This window comes from Globicephala melas, chromosome 6, assembly GCF_963455315.2.
Source record: "Globicephala melas chromosome 6, mGloMel1.2, whole genome shotgun sequence".
Taxonomy (NCBI): domain Eukaryota; kingdom Metazoa; phylum Chordata; class Mammalia; order Artiodactyla; family Delphinidae; genus Globicephala; species Globicephala melas.
The window spans coordinates 19,993,727-20,013,996 of NC_083319.1; the positions used below are offsets into that span (position 1 = coordinate 19,993,727).

The following is a 20,270-nucleotide window of genomic DNA, read 5'->3' on the forward strand; positions in this document are numbered from 1 at the left end:
TTAAAGTGTACCTTGAGCCAATGCCCTCTCTTCTCTGCATCCTCATCTCTATCTTGAGAATTTGTCACTGGTGTTTCAGAATAGTTACTCAGAGGCCCTGCATGCTAGGTTGGGTAAACCTCAAAGAAGGTTCTGCTTTGCTCACCAAATGCTTAGGGAGGGACACGAACTCAGAGGGGTGTCACGATGTGTAGCAAGAAAAGCGGACACACAGGGAAGTTGGAGAATCCACCGACAGCAGAGTTGGACGGTGCCTGCTGGAAAAGGACGAAGACCTGGCATCCGGGCAGCACTCAGGCGGCGGCTGCAGCCATGTTCACTGTGCATCTGTTCTTTCTCCTGTCGCCACCCCCCCACCCCAGCCAGGCCATCCGTGAGCTGCAAGAAGAGGTCTCCCGGCTCCGGCTCCGGCTGGAGGACAGCCTGCACCAGCACCTCCAGGGCAGCCCGAAGCGCCCAGCGTCCAACTTTGACCACCCCACCCGGGCCCGGGACCAGCCAGCTGATTCCTCAGCCACTTGGGGGTCCCATTATGGCAGGTGGGTGAACCCCAAACTCCCGCCCCTGTGCCCTGGTGGGAGCTGCAGAGGGTCAAGCTGGCCAACCTCTGGCTCTCCCCAGACATGTGGACTCAGGCACAGCCACATCCCTCTCTCGCTTATTCACTCATTCATTCACTCTTACATTTTTTTTTTACCATGTGATATTTGATACATAGAAGAATATATTAAACATATGTGTTAATAATAAAGCATGATACAGTGAACATCCCTGAACTCATCACCCAAGTGAAGAGCTAGAACACTTTCAGGACGCTCACCCTCTCACCCACTCACTCAGCAGCTATTCACTTATGATGACTTATAAAATCATCTTTAACTAACGAACTTCTGAGTATTTCTATTGGAGGGCACTACGTTAACATTTTTAATGGACATTGTCTCATCAGTCCTTCCAACAACCCTCTGAAGTCATTACTCCTATTATCCCCATTTGACAGATGAGGAAACTGAGGGGCAGAGAGGCTCAGAGCCATTTTCTATGAGTCTGACTCCAGAGTCTTCGGTTTTGACTTTCGTATTCTCCTCTTTCCTTATGTTATAAGCGTTTCTCTGGGTTGGGCTTCTCACTGATCATCTTTAAAGGCTGCATGAGACCTCATCCAGTGATGTCATCTCTCTCTCTCTCCCTTTTGCTAGTAAATCCACAGAGAGATTGTCTGGTGAGCCTGGGGGCGCAGAGCAAGCAGTCCCCGCAGGAAGGAGGCAAGCCAGGTCCTCCTTGGTGCCTCGGGAGGTGCCTCGATTGTCCCTGAGTAAGTGACCACCCGCCTGGACTGATTTTTGGAGGCCACAGTCTGGGCATGCTGGCTAAGTGGTCGGGGACTACAGCAACAGCCCTAGAGGAAACTTGCAGAAGGTTTCGGGTGTCTTTTTTAGGTAGTTGTAGGGCTCTGAAATACCACGTACTTCTAATGACAGCAGCAGTATGCTATGCACGTACTGTGAGCTGCGGTTTCCGTAAGGGCTTTGTGTATGTGTATCATCTTGCTTAATCGTCACTGCAAGATGGGTCATATTATCCACGTTCTGCAGATCAGGACACCAAAGCCCGGAAGCACAAGGGACTTGCCTGAAGGAATATGGCTCTGGAATCAGTGGCCCCAGCTCACTCCTTTCTAGCTGTGTGGCCTTGGCCAGGTTGTTCACCTGCCCTGCACAGTTAAACGGACAGCTAACAGTGCAGTGATAATAGCGTCTGCTCCTGGGGTTGCTGTGAGGGTGCGTGCCATGAAGCATGCCAAGCATTTAGCGCAAGGCCAGGGGTCCAGATGTGTCAGCTGTGATTACTAAGGGGCAGAGCTGGGTTTAAAATCTAAGCCTGCCCCAGAGCCTGAACTCGTGATCCACCCACTCCCTAAACTATGTGACCCCCCCACCCCCTCCTCCTCTGATGCCCCTCTTTCCACCTCAGGTTCCGAATCTGAGCCAGCCTCCCCCAGGCTGTTCTCTGAGAGGGGCAAGACCACCGAGGACAGTCCACAGGCAGCTCGGAATAGAAGGAGAGGAGTGGGTAGCACCGGTCGGCCAGAGAGGGTCACCTTCCGGGGCCAATACACAGGTGGGCCAGGAGGGGGCGCTGGGTGGGCATGGTCCCCAGGTTGGTCTCTGTCCTGAGAAAGCTCTCCCACTTAGCCAGTGGGCCATTGAAATACTATCATTTTTTTATGAGTTGTGTGATACAGAAACATCGGGGAGTATTGTCTCTTTGAATCTGGGTGTGTTTGTTCATTCATTCACTCAGCAAACAGTTTCTGAGGCCTCCCCTTTGACGGGGCCCATGCTTGGTTCTGGGGAAGCCCATTCAGCTGGTCATTCATGAAGCGGTTTAAGGAGAGCTTGACGTTTGCAGGACCTGGGTGACAGGGTGAAAACAGAATCACTCCTGGACTGCCTTAAGGTTCTGATTCCCCAGGGGGCCCCGTGTCTCACCGACTGGGTACCCGGCACATAGTAAGGCTTGAGGTGACACATAGTAGGATTTCAGAGTGCTTAACGTTAAAACAAATACGGATACGGCTCCTACTTTCATGAATCCGACTGCATAGCAGGGAAGACCAGTAACAAATAAGCAATTAGAGTAAATGTGTGAATTATAGTAAGTAAATTATAGACGTGGCTCTCACCCATACCTCACTGGGAGGGAGGGCTGTTAACCTCAGATACGATGCAGAGAAGGCAGGAAATGAGATACAATGTCTCCCAGCTGAGCAGATAGAAGCCGAGGGTTAGAAGTGAAAGCAGCAGCGCGTCCAGGGGCCCCAATGCAACACACACAGAGTATAAAGTGGGGACCCTGCACGGCAGAGGGGAGAGAAAAAAGTATTAATCAGGCAACATTCTGAAGGTCCTATCTGAGACTCAGGGATGGACGAGGCACGGGATGGCCGGGCTGGGTGCAGTCCCAAGACCCTGTCCAACCTTCTGATAACCTTGAGCACTTGACATCTGCCAGGCATGGGGCAGGATACCTCACGGATATGACCCCATTCAGTCCTCCCAACAAGCCTATGAAACCCACAGTATGACTATCCCTATTTTCCAGCTGCTTGGAGCACAGAGAAAACACCACTGACTCCATGCCTAAGCCATTCTAATCCTAACCAGCAAGCCGGGGTATGCGGGAGTAGCGTCACACTGTGTCATTGCTTGTCCTGTCTTCCCGGCCTGCTCTCCAATCCTGACTGAGCTTGCATTTGTTGGTTGCTTCTGTATATCGAGAACTAGGCGGCTGGTCCCTAAATAGGATCTGAGATGAGAGCTTATAATAAACAGACAAATAAAAGTGTTTCTATGTATATGTGTATATGTACATGCCCAATTACATAGCTACATATTTATGCACATATATCACATGTGTGTGCACGTGTGTGTGTGTGCATGAGAAAAAGATTGAGAGGGAGACTGTTAAACCATTTGGAGGAAGAGGAGAGAGATCCTTCTTCTAAATCGTCCGCCATTCTGCATCCACGCCCAACTGACACTGACTGTCATGGTTTCTTCCCCAGGCCAGGAGTACCATGTTCTGACCCCCAAGACTGTCCCAAGAGGCAGTGGCCCAGTCTCCTGTCCCCACTGCCGACCCGCTAGGACAGAGGATCCAGGTAGGGGATGGTACCTGAAGAAGCGGCCAAGGCTACGAGGCTGCAGCTTCTTGCCCTTGGCCTTGGGGGTGCAGCTGGGCCAGACATGGGCCACCCTGAGCTGTGCGCGGGTCAAGATCCAGACAAGGGAAAGAGATTCTTTTTCTGGTCTTCTTAGCCCTCCCAGGGAGTCCTGCCCTCACATCTATTCCTCCAGGTGCTTTGCCTGAAGCCACTCTCCTTCACCTTGACATAGAGAAGACATGAACATGATTCCAGAAGGTCCTGATGCGGGGAGGGGTGCAAGCAGCAGGGGGGGCTGGCAGCATTGATTGTCTTATCTCCCCTCTGTCCTCCCTCCACTCCTCACTCTTTCCCCCAAACCCAAGAGTTTAGGGGAAGAGTAGTGGGGAGAGAAGTGGCCTGAGAATATGGACACCAGGTTCTAGTCCCCGTTCTGCCACCGACACGCTATGTGACATTAGGCAAGTTCCTTAACGTCTCTGAGCCTCAGGTCCACATCCATAATGAAAGGTTTGGAGATGGTCTCTGAGGCCCTTTCAAGCAATAATGATGATCATGATGGAGCTGTCATTTATCAAGCCGTTACTATATACAGGGCAACATGCTAAGGGTTGTACTAACATTAATCCTCACAACCCTATGAAGTAGGTTTTGCACATTTTATGACTATGTCCATTATATGAGTGAAGAAACTGAGGCTCCGAGAAGTTAAGTAACTTGCCCAAGGGCACACAACTTACGAGTGGTAGAGGCAGGATTTGAACCCAGGTCTTTGTGACTCTAAAGCCCTGGCTCTTCACCACTAGATGGCTGTGCCTTTGCTAGAGTCCCAACAAGCCTACCACTCATTCATTATTCAGCACCTTCCCATACTGGGCCCTGGGCCTTGTCCCTAACAAACTCTTCAGCTAAGCAGACGAAACAGAATGGTCAGAACTGGGGTGGGGGAGCACATAACTCAGCCCGGTGGGTGGTGGGACTTCCCAGAGTGAGTGACGCTGAGCTGAGGCCTGAAGGAGAAGCAGATGGACCCTGGAATTCTCCCAGTTGTGGCGCTGAGGATTTGTACAGGAAGAGAACCAGGATGCCCACTCTCCTTCTGCTCACTAGGCCTCCACTGACTCGCCCTGGTGCCCAGGGGCCGTCGTGGGCTGGTCCCACCTGGAGAATGGGCCTGTGTCACTGTGGAGGATGACCCGTAGGTACAAGGGCTCCAGTCCGGAGAACCAGGCTTGAGATCAGACAGAGGACCACTGCTTCCCAGCTCTGAGACTTGGCAAATTATTCAACCTTCTGCAGCCTCAGTTTGCCCATCTGTAAAATGGGGGAGTGGTGATGGTAGCTAGACCAGTGGCTTGTTGGATTTGATCAACTAATGCATGAAGACCCTGAGCAGAGGGCCTGGCTCAGGAGATGCCTCTCGATGTCATGGTTACCATCAATATTGCTGTCACCCAGTGGGGGCCACTTGTCTCCTCTGCAGTGGTCCCTGAGGGAAGCTCAGTGCTGCGGGAGGCTTGTGGGGGCCCAGTGACTTAGACATGATCCTCTCCTGACGTCTCTGCCTCCTCTTCCAGGTGATGCTGGCACCAAGGACCCACTGGGACCATCTCACACTGAGACCCAGCGATGTCCGCTGTGTGGTCGAGTTGGGTCCTCCTCCAAGGGGGAGGGCCCAGACTCAGCCGGCTCTGGTAGGGACAGATGCTCCGTCTCTTCCCCCAGCTCCCCTGGATTCCGGCGTGGGCCCCGGGAGGGGGCACTTAGCCGGGGTGGCAGCTTGCGCAGTCTGGGATGGAGCAAACTGGATGAGCGTTGGCTTCCCCAAAGCGAGGCACTCCCGGCATGGCCGGCCCCGTGTCCAGCTCTAATGGGGCTGGTGGGGCTGGGAGGACCCTCTGTTCTCTGTTGGATCTTCCCAAGTGGTGAGACTGTGTCTCTCTGGTGTCCCTCCCTGACAGCACCGGAAATGGCCGCCACCAGGAGAAACGCATCTTCTACCTCCAGCCCCAAACAAAGGAGCAAGCGGACAGGGTCGTCACCCGCGCCGCCTCCTGCACTGTGGTATCTGGCTGCCGCGCCCTCAGCGCCAGCCCCTCCTGCCTTTGCCTACGTCTCCTCGGTTCCCCTCGTGCCTTATCCATCAGCCACTGTGTAAGAACCTTCCGTTCCAGCCCTCCTAGCCTTTCTGTCTGAATCGCTTAACAATTAGCATTCAGACCTGAGTTGGGTAGCTGAGAACTCGGGCACTGAGTAGTCCTGTGTTTCCCCCCCGCCAACATTCATGCAGTCACTCAACAAACCCTGAATGCTCCCTGGACACCAGTGAGAGTGCTTGGCCCTGGGGACCCAGCAGTGAAGGAGGCTGACAGAGGGCCTCAGGGGGACCTAGGACCTTAACCATCTTCCATCTCCTTATGGGACTTCTCAGAGAGCAAGTAATACTTTTTCAAAAACTAGGCTTTATTTTTAGAACAGTTTTAGATTTATAGAGAAATGGAACAGATAACACAGAGAGTTCTCCTATACCACCCCCCAAACACAGTTTCTTCTGTTATAAACTTCTCACCTTGATATGGTATAGTTCAGTTAGTGAACCATGATTAATACATTGTTATTAACTAAAGTCCACAGTTCGTTCAGGTTTCTTAGTTTTTACCTGAAGTGCTTTTTCTGTTCCAGGATCCCCCCCACCCCACAAGTTACCTCATGCATTTAGTTGTCACATCTCTCAGGCTCCTCCTGGCTGAGACAGTTTCTCGGACGTTCCTTGTTCCCGATGGCCTTGACAGTTTATAGGCATACGGGTCAGGTCCATGGCCAGAGGAGCAATCACTTTTCACATGGATTTGGATGTACCATCAGTCAAGACAGAAAAAGCACAGCAGTTAAGGCGGAAATGGTCCAGGTTTTAGAGTCAGAGCTGTACTGGAATCCGGTCTGCCGCTTATAAGTGGTGTGGCCTTGGTAAAGCTACTTCCTCTCTGAGCCTCGCTTTTCCCATCTGTTAAATGGGGTCAGAGTCTCAGTCACGTACAGTTGTATGAGGATTGAATGAGGCAGGTGGCGAGAGCCCCACGAGCTGTTTGTGGGGTTCGTAGTGCGGTACCAGCAAATGCTCTTTGCTGAATAAACGGCAGCTTTTGTCATCACAGCAAATGCTGCTGCTGTTAATACTGTCATTAGTAAGAGGAAAAAATGAGGAAAGGTGGCTTCAATATGATGGGACTGTGCAGGAAAAAAAAGGCCTGGACCCTGGAATTAGGAGATCTTTCTCCTTCTCCTGACTGTCATCAGCTAGTTCTATGCCTCAGTTTCCCTCACTGTAAAATGACTGGGTCGGGGGTCCTCTTCAGTGGTGTGTTGTCAGAAGCCTGTGTCTGTGAGCAGCAAGAGGCCAGAGTTTCCATCAGGGCTGGCGCTTGGCAGGAGCAGAGGCCCAGGCTCCATCCAGCTCCATGAGGAGTCCTGCCTACAGCGCCGTTTCTTGCTTTCCTCTCAGCTGAGACGGGGTGGGTCGTTAAGGAACCCTCTGCTCCAGCAGTTAAGAGAGGCCATACTGCATGCTCAGGCCTCTGATTCATTGGACAGGAAAGGGTTTGCCTGGAATTTGGTGGCCCAGGAGAAAGCTCTGAGCGTCCACGGTAGCCATGGGTCTCTACTTCTGAGGCCATTCCAGATCCTTCCAGGCTCAGACCTGTGGGCAGAACTAGCCAGGTTGGTGTCCTCAGGCCTGGACAGGCCGTGGGGAAGGGGAAAGACCCTGAGCTTTAGTGCCCAACAGACCAGGCCAGCAGGTCACTTTGCTCCTGTGCCTCAGTTTTTCCCTCTGTGAAATGGGTTGTGGTGAGGATTAAATGAACTGATGCATAGCAAGCCCATAGTACATAGAAGGTGGCCAGTAACCACAGTGCTTCTAATGCTACTGGAATTGGGGCTGATGCCACCCTGAAGTTTCTCCAGCTGCCGGTCAGCAGGACCGAGCGTGCTCAGTGGCTGAGGCCAGGAACCCTTAGAAAGCTGAATGGGCCTGTGCTGTCGCCTGCTGGCCAGCCACCTTATAGCCTCTGCACCAGAGGCTTTCTAGCCAGTTTTTTGGTTTTGGGGGGTTTCTTGGTTGTTGTTTGTTCTGTTTTGTAGCTTCTGCCCTAGGGGGAGTTTGGGGTAACTTTCAGGCCAAGCTGGTTGTCAGAATTATCAGAAGGCAGGGGTGTGTGGGAACCCAGTACTTACACCAGCTAGTCTGCCCTTAAGGAGGGAACTGGATTCAAGAAGCCCATTCATTCAGTTCAGATGATACGTACCAGCATCTCCTGGGAGCTAATTAGCTCTGGGTTTAAATCCAGTACTGCTCCTTCCAGCTCTTTGACTCTGGCGGAGTCCTCAGTAGCTGACATTGACAGCGCACTGGGCATACAGAGCTTTTAACCTGAATTTTCCTATTGCATCTACCCTGGGAGGTAGCTAAATATGGCTGTTTTCCATGGAGAAACGGACCCCTTGAGAATGGTGTAGCTTGTTCATGGTCGTGCGGGTGGCCAGGATTTGGGGAGCTTCCTGCATCACCTAGCTTCTCCGAGCTTCACTTTGCTCATCTGTAAGATAAGTATAAAAGTACCTACCGAGTAATCAAGACAGTGCTGGTAAAGGGCTTATCTCAGAGCCTGGCAAACGGGTCCTGAGGATGAGGATGCCAGCCCCAGGCCAGGCGCCGTGTTTAACTGAGGAACCGCCAAACCGCTTTCCAAAGTAGTGGCACCATTTTACACTCCCACCAGCAGTGTTTGAGGGTTCCTGTCTCCCCACATCCTCACAGACGCCCATTGCTATCTTTTTGCTTTTAGCAGTGAGTGTCTCTGAGGACACCCAGTGGGTGGGGAGTGTGTGAAGTGGCATCTCATGTGGTTTTGATTTGCACTTCCCTGCTGGCTAATGATGTTGAGCATCTTTTCATGTGCTTGTTGGCCATTTGTACATCTTGTTTGGAGAGACATCTGTTCAGATCCTAGCAAAGCCCTTTTTTCACACTGTGCAATAATGCAATTTAGAAAGTGAAGGGTCAGGAATAAGACCAGAGTTTACAGCGTGCCAAGCAAAACACCAGTGAATGTGTCCGGCCAAGTTCTCCTAAACCCATTCGTGCTCTATTTAGGGAACATGCTTCTTTGTCCCTCTCTCTCCTACACACTTTACTCCACAGGTGCCACGCCCTCTTCCTGCCCAGCATCGGTTTCTTTGAACCCTAAACTTGGCATCCTTGGAGGAATGCAGTTGTCATTTCTTGGAGAAACCTGTGCTTCAGCTCATGGCTCCTCAGCCGGTTTTCCCCAGAACTTTTTTTTTTTTTTTTTGCTGTACGCGGGCCTCTCACTGTTGTGGCCTCTCCCGTTGCGGAGCACAGGCTCCGGACGCGCAGGCTCAGCGGCCATGGCTCACGGGCCCAGCCGCTCTGCAGCATGTGGGATCATCCCGGACCGGGGCACAAACCCGCGTCCCCTGCATTGGCAGGCGGACTCTCAACCACTGCGCCACCAGGGAAGCCCCCCAGAACTTTTAAACAACACCATACATTCCTGCAGGACCAGGCTGGGGGGGATGAGTGGAGCCAGACCCTCTCACTCCTGCAGAATCCTAATTATTATTATCACGTTTCTCCAGCGCTCCACACCTGACAAATAGGGCTCCATACATGACCTCTCTGATGAAGGGGCTTTGCTCCAGAGCCTGGGGTGAGCCTGCTCTCCCAGGCTCTCAGACTAGAAGCTCCAAGAAGGCGGCGGACGGGGTCCGTGTTGTTCATTCACCGTGATGACCTCAGGCCCTAGTGCACTGGCTGGCACATATATGTTCCATTAGCATTTGTTCAATGAACGGGTAGATGAAACAGACCATTTTTTGGGGACTGTTCTGGTTCAGGCACTCCCGTTTACCTTGCTTCACCCCTCTAACACATCCCTCAGCGGGGCTCCTTTTTCCCATTTTAGAGGTGAAGAAACTGAGACTCAGAATGTAGGGGCCGAGCTGGGGCTGAGAAGCCCCCAGCCCTCTCCGCGGTCAGTGAACGCACTCGCGTCTCTCCCCAGGTACTACGCGCCTGCAGCACCTACCTCAGCCCGAGCAGCTGCTGAGTGGCCCCCCGCAGTCTCCGCTCGGCCGGCCGGGAGACCCCGCCACTCCATCCAGCTGGACCTGGAGGAGCTCAACAAGGCCCTGAGCCGAGCGGTCCAGGCTGCCGAGAGCGTCCGCTCCACCACCAAGCTCATGAGTCGCTCCCTGTCGGCCGACCTGCGCCAGGCCCGCGACCTGCGGGGCTCCTGCCTCTTCTGACTGCGCTCAAGGCTCAGAGACGCACGGTGGGCAGGGCTGGGCAGTCCCTGTCGCCCTGGAAGCCCCGCAGACCCTCGTGAGGAGGGCTCCCTCCGCACCGGCCCTGCCTGCTCAGCCTCCGTGTTTCCAGAACGGAAAGGGTGTCAGCTGGTCCTCCAGAGAAGTCACTTCCTAGGGACCAGCCCTGAAGGAGGTGCTGGGACTGAGGCCACCATCTGTCCAGATGCCATCTCTGGGAGGCTCCTGGTCCTGCATGTGTCCATCTCTGGCTAACAATATGTATTTTATATATGGATGGACAGATTCCTGTTTTTCAAACTGAAGCATTTTCCTGGTCTTGGATTCTTCTTAGGAGGCCAGATAAGAAGGGACAGGGCCAGGGTCTCTGGCGAAAACTTGTCCACCACCTGTGACCAGCCACTCCAGAGTAGGTGTCTCTGGGAAGGACGTGGTGGGGACCTTTCTCCTGGTGACTGGTGGTCAGTGGGGCACTTTGAGGCCATTGGGATATCTCAGGATGACACACACCCAGCTTCTCCATAGTTGAGAGGCCTTTCCCGTGGGTCTGCTGGGATGGAGACACCCCCCGGAGGGCCCAGAAAGCCATCCACCATGGTCCCCCTCAGTACCTCATCCCGAGACCCCCGGCTCTACCCTGGGACCCCCGTGGAATTGAGCCAGCGGCCAGCTTCCTGCCAGGTCCTTGTCTGTGGCCATGAGGCCAGGCCATCTCCTGCTCCCTGACCTTGTAGCAGCTCAGACTTCAGCTTTTCTGGTATGTGTGTGCGTCAGTGATATTTGTATATTTGGGACATTAAAAAATCTATTTTCGTTATGAGAGCAAATAAAGAAGAGTGAATATTGATCTTAAGAAATGAAAGCCAAAACCAAAAACATTCCCAAAGCCGCCCACATCTGTGGTGTGTGTCATCCCCTTGTGGTTTCTAAAGTCAAGTTTGTGGGGTGAAAGATTTGGTGCCAAGCGGAGCCCTCCCCCGAGGGGCCGGTTGGGTGCACATCTCCAGACTGCCTGCCTACCTCCCTTCAGTGCCTTCTGTCTCTCCAGCTTTCCCCCTCAGAACCATAAAGCTTTCCACTGCAGGGGCCTGCGAGGAGAGGCCGTCTGACCAGGCTTCTTTTATGTGACACACAGCAAATTGGTGTCTGCAAGAGCACGAGCCCGGACTCTCTTTCCAGTGCTCCTTCTGGCAGCAAACAGCAACCACAGCTGCCATTTACTGAGCGCCTCCTAGATGCCAATCCTTGAGCTAAGTGACCCACTGTGCGCCCATTTTATTGATGAGGAGACCGAGGTTCCGAATGCACGAACTCACGATGGTCTGACTCCAAAGTCCATATACTTTGTCACTGTTCTTTCCTCCTTAAACCTCCATGACTTTTTCCTCCCCAGCTCCTGCTTCCCCTTCCCTTGGCCTTTTCTTCAGTCTTCCCCACCTCTCATCTCACTTGTTTCTCCCGGCCCTCCAGGACTCATTTCTATTTCATTTTCCAGCTGATCCTTCTCAGGAGAGTTGAAAACAGCATCTTGCCGAGATGGGAGATTTCTTGTTGGTTCTGAGCCTCCAGATCCACAACCTCATGGGAAGGTGGATGGGAAGGGGGAGCCCGAGGGGGGGGGTGCAGAGCAGTGTCTCCAGCCTCAGTGCCCTGGGCACAGCATGGCTGCAGCTTTGAACAAAGGATGCTGAGGTCTTGGCTCTGTGGCTCTTTGGAGGACACTGGCCCGTGAGCCACAGGACTGGGTGTCAGGAGCCAGGGTTATGGTCCTGTCACTCCAAATGGCTTAGGACGCTTGCACATAGAATTACTCCAATCATTCAGCCCAGTTTCTCTGCCACCTGTGTGGTGCTGCTTCCCTCACGTGACCGTCACAAAGCCCTTGTGTCTGGAAGGAGACCATCCTTCCTTGTTGGAATCCTGGCTTCAGACGCTCAGTCCTCTTTATGCCTCTAAGTGGGCCAGCCTCAGACGTGGCCCCATGGCGAGGGCTCCAAGCACATTTGCAAGATGGCTGGATTCGAGGGACCAACCTTACCCTAGGTATCCTACCTTCCTCCTGGGTGTCAGGTGGGCACTCTGGGGACACCTCATGGAGACACAGCCCCTCTGGCCTGGCCCCAAGTCCTCCGAGTCTCCCCCATCCTGCCCCTGCCCTGGCCCAGACACCCGCCTCTTCCAGGATGCTCACAGCAGCCTCCGTGTAGGTCTTCCTGCCTCCGGTCTGGGCCCTCCTAACTCGCCTCCCCAGATGGCCAGGCTGACATCTAAATAAGGGCCCTACACAGTAAAGGGAGCTCGGATGAGAGTCCCCCTGCAATCTCATACCAGGACCTCCAGAGCCGCTCCACAGGGCCTGTGGCCTCTGCTGCAATTCACTGGCTCACCAGGTGCCCTCAGGGTAGCTGCTCCCCAACTGCGGTCTCCTCACTCCTGCCCTGTCCATGCCTTTATCCCACCATGTCCACTCTCGTCAGGATCGTCCCAGCTCCCTCGCAAAGTGAAGACTGATCTTTCCATTTTGTTCCCGAGTGTGAACGAGCCCCATGCCCTTCCCAGGGGCCCAGGCTTAGATCAGAGCTGAAGAAGACACGTGGGGACACGTGGGGAGTAGGGGGCGTCAGGAAGGGAGGTTGTCTGTGACGTGCTGACGTTAAAACCAGTTTCCTCCTCAACAGTGTCCAAACTGGGCAAGCCTTGCTGGGTGAAAAACTGAAAACATACAGCTGAGTCTGAAAGAAATGAACGGTGGTCCAAACGTGCTCGTGTTTACACGAGTCTCCCTCCTGTCTCACCTGCATGGACTTCTGACTAACAACGCGTCTTTTATTTTAACTCCTGGTGATGTTTTTTGTTTTTGTTTTTGTTTTTTTTTTTGCGGTATGCGGGCCTCTCACTGTTGTGCCCCCTCCCGTTGTGGAGCACAGGCTCCGGACGCGCAGGCTCAGCGGCCATGGCTCACGGGCCCAGTCGCTCTGCGGCATGTGGGATCTTCCCGGACCGGGGCACGAACCCGTGTCCCCTGCATCGGCAGGCGGACTCTCAACCACTGCGCCACCAGGGAAGCCCCCCCAGTGATGTTTTGAGGTAGAATAAGCTCAGTGTTTTCCTTCTGCTCAGACTGCTGTCTTTTTGTATCCACTGTTTGCTGAGGCAGACTCCCTTCTCTGATGGAGCCCTGGGCTCTAGGTAGGTAATTCTGTGGGTGAGCACAAGCCTGGCACAGTCCATACGCTCGGACGTGTCCGCAATTCACTTCGCCTGATTTAAGGACGGATGAGGATCTACTTACAGATGAAGACTAGGCAGGCGAGCGTGGTTGTTTTGTATGTAAGCAAGACCAAAATGAAGATGATAAGCAGAAAACTGTGGAATTTTGTGCTCTGTGGAAAGCACCCTAATTGGTTCAGGATGAAGGTTTGGTTTCCTTTTCCTTCTCCCTCCAGACCCAGCTACTTGGGGATGCTGCCGTGCGTGGGCCAGCCTGCTTCCTGACTTGGTAACAGGGCACCCCTGTGACCTTCATAATCAAGTGACAGGGACTCTATTTCATGTACTTAAGAGGAGAAACTTTCCTTCATTCCTGAAAGGATTTACTTTAGGAAACGCGATATGATCTGATAAGATTCTTGAAAACTCTTTTAAAAAATATTGATCATCAGTTTCTTGGTGACACCTGGGAGAAATTTTGATATGAATGGTGAAATTTTGACGATATCTCATGAATTGAGCGAAAATAAAACCAAACTGATTCATCTTTTAAAAATAAATAAATAGATAAATAATAAATAAGGGCCCTTGTGTTCAGCACCACACTCCTGGGTCCTCATCACGCTCTATTTACCTGAACTCCTCTTCAGGGGCCTCCGCTTCGATGTTCCTTAAACAGATCTTTGGCTTGCAGTGGGAACAGCAGGTGTTATCAAGCTCCTCATCTTTCTAGAGTGGTTCAGATGCCCCTTCCAGGTAGCCTTCCCAGACTTCCCCACTGGAGAAGGAAGCTTCCCTGTGCTGGGCTCCCACAGCACTCAGTGCATATAGTCATCCATCCTGGCACAGGTGCTGGGAATGATAGCAAAGGCCCTTCCAACCAAGGATCAACTCAGGGCAGTGGTCGGCCGCGGCTCAACTGAGGCGGGCACAACATGAATGAACGAATGAACAAACGAACAAGCAAATGACAACCTGACTGTACCACAACAGACGTTTTATTGATGCAACTGAGGGAAAGAGCTGAGATACGAAGGGTGAGCCGGAGGCTGAGGATGGGCCCGCAGAGTCCCCAAGGTCCTAACCCAATGCTAGGACCCTTCCTCTTCCTTCTTCCTTTCCTCCTCGTGCTGCATATGCAGTGGCCCGCACAGATCCTGGTGGGAGAAGACAACACATGATCGGGGGGGGGGGCCGGGGGGTCTTCTGGGGGAAGAGGGAAGTAAGCTCTGGACTGTAGCTCCAGCCCAAGCAGGGCTTCAGCTGGGTGACCCTCTCTCTCTGGGTGATTCTCTCTCTCTGAGTCTCAGCTTACTCACCTCTGAAATGGAGGCTCAAACCCTTAACACCTGGCATGTCTGAGCACTTATGACTTGCCATGCCCTTCTGTTGATCTCCTGGATTCCTCACACCATTTTTTTTTCTTTTATTTTTTTGCGGTATGCGGGCCTCTCACTGTTGCAGCTTCTCCCGTTGCGGAGCACAGGCTCCGGACGCGCAGGCTCAGTGGCCATGGCTCACGGGCCCAGTCGCTCCATGGCATGTGGAATCTTCCCGGACCGGGGCACGAACCCGTGTCCCCTGCATCGGCAGGCGGACTCTCAATCACTGTGCCACCAGGGAAGCCCCCTCACACCATTTTGAAGATGACGAGAGTGAGGGTCATGGTGACCTGCGGCCTGTCCGAGGTCCCCCGGCCAGTGGACGGGGGCAGCAGGCTGCTGGCCACGGGACCAACTCCAGTGTCTGTGTTCATACGCCTTTTCCCGGGGTTCCCGAAAGCAGGGGATGATTTGTGCCACTGGTGGTCACGGGAAATGACCTCTGGTGGCACAAATCTGTCTAGATGGAGACGTTTTTATTTTAATAATCATGAAAGTATTTCACATGTATCCACAAACGTGTAACCAGTTTTTGGTTTTCGTAACCAGTTTAAATCAGCTCTGTGATTTCAGATATTATTACACAGGACAAGACCATGTAAAGCCTTGCATTCAACACAGGTTTAAAGGAAAGTATTAAGAAGATTATACAGATAATGCTCAAAAATTGGGACGGTGGCCCTGGACTTGCAGTTTGGGTGACACCTAAAACCACAAGACTGATTCCCCATCACACAGATATTAGAACACTGGGGGTGTGGCAGACAGCTGTAAGTGATCATTCCCCGTGTGCGTGTCTCTTTCCCAAGTTCACCACACCTTGGCTATGCTCTTCCCCTCCTGTTAGCCTTTACAATCCTCCCCACCTGCTCCAGGCGTCCTCCCTGATTCCCAGTGACTTCCCTCCTGGGCACGCGTCCATCACCCGGGGGCCCTGCAGTGAGGCAGGTGCTTAAACAGGATATCCTGCCTCGCTGTGCAGCTTTGACTGACAGCTTCCCTCTCTGGGCCTCTGAGGCTGCCCAAGGTGGGACCACCCTCAGGGTGGCCACTGCCCGGTCCTCCTTGCACTTACCTTTTTCTCATCGCTGTATGTGATTTCTGACTCGTGAATGCCTATGCACTTGATGCCATCAAGGAACTCTTTCTTCTGCTCCTGGGTCACCTCTGGCTTGTCGGCTACAGGATGGAGCAAGGGGGCCGGGTGAGGATGATGGGGGACCTAAGTGGGAGGCCAGGGAGGGCTGGGGTGCTGGGGGTCCCGCCCGAGTAGTGGTGGTCCTGGGGTGAGGCTTGGGTGGAGTGGGAGTTTGAGGTGTTTACCATAGAAGGACATGCCCACGTTCTTCTTGCCGTTCCAGGAGGCAGAAAGAATGAAGGTCTTGGGGTGCTTGGTGAGCAGCAGGTCAGCAAAGTGTTCTTTACCCGACTCTGGAGGAGAGAGCCTCTGATGAGACCACGGGGGCGGCACAACAGTTCCTGTCTCACGGGGGAGGAACCTGGGTGTGCCCAGGGCCACACAGCCAACCAGTGAAGACCAGGGGTTGTCTTAGGCCACTGGTCACTCGCTCCTCCTGTGTGCCAGGCTCTGCACTGAGCACTCTCTATGTGTGGAATCATAGGAGCCTCACATGGACCATGGCTGTTAGAGCCTTTCTCCCCATTTTACAGATGAGGAAATCAAGCCCAGACAGGAGGCTTGGGGCTGCAAAGTGGTGTCCGTTCAATTCCGTCAGCATTTGTGTGCTCCTACTAGGAGCCCTCTCTGCAGTGATGGTGGGGAAATGGGCGAAGTCACTGCCTGCCCAATGCAGGCTCCCACCCTTAGCTCCCCGAAGATAAGGAGTAGTAGACAGAGAGGTAGGACTGGAGCCAGTCTGGGGTTTAGATCCTATTTCTAATTATAAGCTGTGTGACCTCGGGGAAACTACTTGACGTCTCTGTTTCCTCATCTGGTCACTGTAATGTCCTCCTAGGGTTGTTTGTGAGTATTAAGGGGATTAATCCATATAAAGCACTTCAAACAGTGCCTGGCACATAGTAAGAGCTCAACCATGTTGGCAGTTATTACTGATTATTTGCTGTGTGCAGGCACTGGGGCCACAGAGATATAAAAGGTGGGCCTGTCCTGTGTTCTCTGTGTTCAAAGCCCCCAGGGCCTCAGTCCAGGCCCCCGTCTTTAGGCTGGACAACCCACCATCTCCCCACTCCACACAGCAGCCCTCCACCTGAGGGCTGGGCCTCACCGTATATAGACAAGGTCCCATTCTTGCGATAGACCGTCACGGAGCTGGAGTTGTAGACGCACTTGTTCCCACTACAGTCAGACAGGAGAGGGGAGAAAAGCAGTAAGATGGTCAAGAAGTGGACGGTCACCCATCTCAGTCATTGAGGGCCAAGAGTCAGGTGGCAGTTGGAGTCAATTCCCCCCATCCCCCCCCCTCCCCCCGCCTAGTCCATCAACGGGAAGGCTGAGGCCGGGAGGGAAGATGGACTCGCTCAAGGTTTTTCTGCAGCTGGGAATGGAAGCCGGAAGCTGAGGCTGAGGGTGAATTGGTGTGTGGGGTCTCACATGGTCTGGTACTCTCTGAGAATTATCTTGTCTTCCGCGTGCTTGGGCTCAAAGTAAAAGAAAGCTGCCTGGATCGATCTAGCCGACTCGTTGTACTCGGGGTTTCGGAAGGCTGAGCCGATATAAAACCACTTGCCAGAGAGCTGGGGAGAAGCCAGGAACTGGTGATGGAGGCTGGAGCTCAATCCTTGAGAGTCAGCTGGGATGAGACTCAGCAGATCTCTCTCCTCATTTTACAAACAAGGAGACTGGGACCCCAGATGAGGAGTGGACGTGCAAGAGCTCACTTGGAGGACCAGACATCTCCCCTCACCCCACCCTCACCCCTGGGCAGCCCCTCCTTGCCCAGTGCAGAATTGTTCCCTGTTGAGGAACCTTGCAAAGAGGCGTCGGAGTTTGGAGGCAAAGAAATGCCTCCAGAGGCTGGTCAGAATTTCACCCCAGGACCCAGGATAGAAAAGGATGGCATCAGGAGGGCAAAGGGAAGCCCAGAGATGGAAGCAGCTGCCCATGGCACTCAGGGACTTGGGCACTCACCCTGTCCAGGGTGGCATTGGTGATGGGCACCACCGCCGTCAAGTTGGCGCACGCCGGACTCTGGGCGTCCAGCAGAGGAATGAGGCTCAGGACGGCGAGGGCCCAGGGCAGCACCATGCTGAAACCACAAGGCACCTGCCGCCAGGAAGACTGGTGGCTGGAGGGTGCCAGTGACCTTTAAAGTAGCTGTGGGCGGGGCCCTGGAGGCAAGCTATGACACAATCTGGTGAGCTCTTGGAAAAGGTCTTACACAAAACCTTCCCTCCATCCCACAAAGCCAGCTATAGGTAAAGCCCGCAAGTCTAATTTGGGTCCCTGACCTGGAGGAGTTACAAGGGTCCAAAGGTCTGGCTGTTCAAAAGCAAGGTGAATGTGGGCCGGCCTGATATTAGTTAATGTGTTTAGATATTGATAGAGGGGCCTGTCGGCAAACTCTCCTGTTTTCATTCAATTCCTGTCCTACTAAGCGCCAAGACTTGAGAAGGACCCAGCCATAAATCATGGGCTGAAGGCAACTTAGAGAGTTCCCAGGTGAGCTAGGGGAGGGGGGAATGAGCGGGGGAGGGGTTGAGGGGTGGGAGGTGAGGGCAAACGTGGGATCAATTCCAACTGAGTGTTGTGACACCTGTGAAAGAGCAAAAGTCCAGAGGCCCCCAACCCGGTCCTGGAGGCAGGGACCTTTCCAGAAGAAAGGGGCTTCTAAGTTGAATGTCTATTTCCAGTAAATGTTTTACTTGAATCACCTCTCAGTATCTAAAACAGGAAATTATCTCTGCGATATCCCCACCCCCTGCTATATGAGCTCGCCTCTCTTTTCACCCATATATTCCCAGCCCTGGGACAGTGCCCAGCAAGTACTAGACGCTCAGTATATACCATGGCATAAATAATTCCATTGTCCATTTGCATTTCTACATGACGGGGTCAAATCTGTATTCGAATAAATAAATACTTTCCAAAAGTACTATTATGATAAGCTTACAGTTTTGTATTCTTATTCATTTCATGTATTTTGAATACTTTTTCATGTGCCAGTATAGTCAGCAGTTGTAATTTGAATGGATGCATAACCTTTCATTCACTTCTTGGATTCTAACTTCCTTGAGCATGTCCTCCCTTTATATTTATAGCACTTTATTTTATTTTTTCCAGGTTTATTGAAATATAGCTGTCTATAGCATATTATATTGTGATTTTTCCTCTGATGATATGTGTCAGAGAGCATCCAAATTTCTTTCAAGAGAAAGAAAAACATATGTCTTTAAAATGCAAGACTTTAGCAATATTTAAAATTGCCCCCCAGATACACACATAAATAAATAAAATAGCCCCCAAACTAGAAACAATTCAGATATCCGCCAACAGGAAAATGGAAAAACAAACGGTGGCATTTTCATACAATGGAATATTACTTAGCAACAAAAAGGAATGAACTACGGTTACATGTAACAGCATGAATGCATCTCAAAAACATTATGCTGAACCAAAGAAGCCAGACTCAATAGTGCACGGACTGTATGATTCCATTTATACAAAGTTCTAGAACAGCCAAAACGAATTATAATGGTAGACATCAGATCCGTGGTTGCCTTGTCATCTGACTGCCAAGGGGCATGAGAGAACTTTCTGAAGTAGATGACCATGTTCTGTATTTTCATTGTGGTGGTGTTTACACACGTATGTGTATTTGTGAAACTCTTTGAACTGGAAACCAAAAATGTGTGCATTTTACTGTAAGCCAATTATACCTCAATTAAGTTGATTTTCAAAAACCTCTCCCCCAAAAGAGAGAAAACAAAAACGTGATAAACCAAAGAATACTAACGATTTTTAATGCTGCACCAGTCTAGCAATGCAGAAATGATTCTTTCTCTACGTCCTTGTCAGAATTGGAATTTCCCTTCTTTTTCTTTTCTTTTCTTCTTCTTTTTTTTTTTTGCCAGCTCAGTTAGTGTTTTGACTTTGCATTGCTCTAATTGGAGTCTTGCAAAATGACTGGAGCTCTTCAAGAGGGAAGAGTGCGGGTGAGGGAGAGTGTGGTATGTGAAGGACCAGGATATGCTCTGTGTGGCTGGAGCCTGTGATGGGGTCGGAGCGATGGGGGCTGATGCTCGGGGACGTTGATGGGAACCCGAGCTGCAGAGCGCGGAAGCCAGGCCGAGGAGTTTGCAGTGGAGTCTGGGGGTGTTGGGGAGAAACGGAAAAATTTTAAGTGAGGTGGAGGGGGGTTGACTAGTCAGACTAGTCAGGGGATGGGGAGGGCAAGAGCAGGAGAACTTGGCAGAGCAGTTGGGCAGTGGCATGGTCCAGGTGTGAGATGATGGGACTGGGCACAGATTCAAGACACTGTTTTATGGAGATGCTGAACACCATGTGGGGACGATGCCACTTTAGACCTGGGCCACTGGGGCTCCTACCTGCAACCCAGAGCTTTAGCGGCCCTCACATACCACACACACACGGACACACACATACAAGGACGCACACATGCAAAGTTCGTTCAGCAACACACAAGCACCTCTGTCACTTGGGGTCTGGTACCTGGTATTGGCACAGG

At 52.3% G+C, this 20,270-nt stretch overlaps 2 protein-coding genes across 2 annotated transcripts in view; one reads left to right on the plus strand and one right to left on the minus strand.

Annotated features, from left to right (window-relative positions):
* The window catches only part of AKNA (AT-hook transcription factor), a 43,646-nt gene extending 32,777 nt beyond the window's left edge, over nt 1–10,869 (plus strand). Inside the window, exons 16-22 of the mRNA XM_070045691.1 lie at nt 363–539; nt 1,200–1,315; nt 1,975–2,121; nt 3,569–3,664; nt 5,245–5,361; nt 5,629–5,821; nt 9,751–10,869. Coding sequence (XP_069901792.1) covers nt 363–539; nt 1,200–1,315; nt 1,975–2,121; nt 3,569–3,664; nt 5,245–5,361; nt 5,629–5,821; nt 9,751–9,994 — 1,090 coding nt within the window. The 3' untranslated portion in view covers nt 9,995–10,869. The remainder of the gene's footprint in view (nt 1–362; nt 540–1,199; nt 1,316–1,974; nt 2,122–3,568; nt 3,665–5,244; nt 5,362–5,628; nt 5,822–9,750) is intronic.
* Nucleotides 10,870–14,233: 3,364 nt separating this feature from the next.
* ORM1 (orosomucoid 1) lies at nt 14,234–17,840 on the minus strand. The gene is made up of 6 exons (XM_030858387.3): nt 17,714–17,840; nt 17,177–17,319; nt 16,851–16,921; nt 15,928–16,035; nt 15,680–15,783; nt 14,234–14,379 (listed from the first exon to the last, which is right to left on the minus strand). Exons 1-6 carry the CDS (start codon nt 17,828–17,830, stop codon nt 14,314–14,316), a joined length of 609 nt encoding a protein of 202 aa, XP_030714247.2. The 5' UTR covers nt 17,831–17,840; the 3' UTR covers nt 14,234–14,313.
* Between the last annotated feature and the right edge of the window lie 2,430 nt (nt 17,841–20,270).

Coding starts and splice junctions, on each gene's coding strand:
- ORM1 (XM_030858387.3), bottom strand. CDS start 17,830: ATGGTGCTGCCCTGGGCCCTCGCCGTCCTGAGCCTCATTCCTCTGCTG. Junction 16,922..17,176: donor CTCAGAGAGTACCAGACCAT/GTGAGACCCCAC, acceptor GTCTGACTGTAG/TGGGAACAAGTGCGTCTACA. Junction 15,784..15,927: donor CGTGGGCATGTCCTTCTATG/GTAAACACCTCA, acceptor TCCATCCTGTAG/CCGACAAGCCAGAGGTGACC.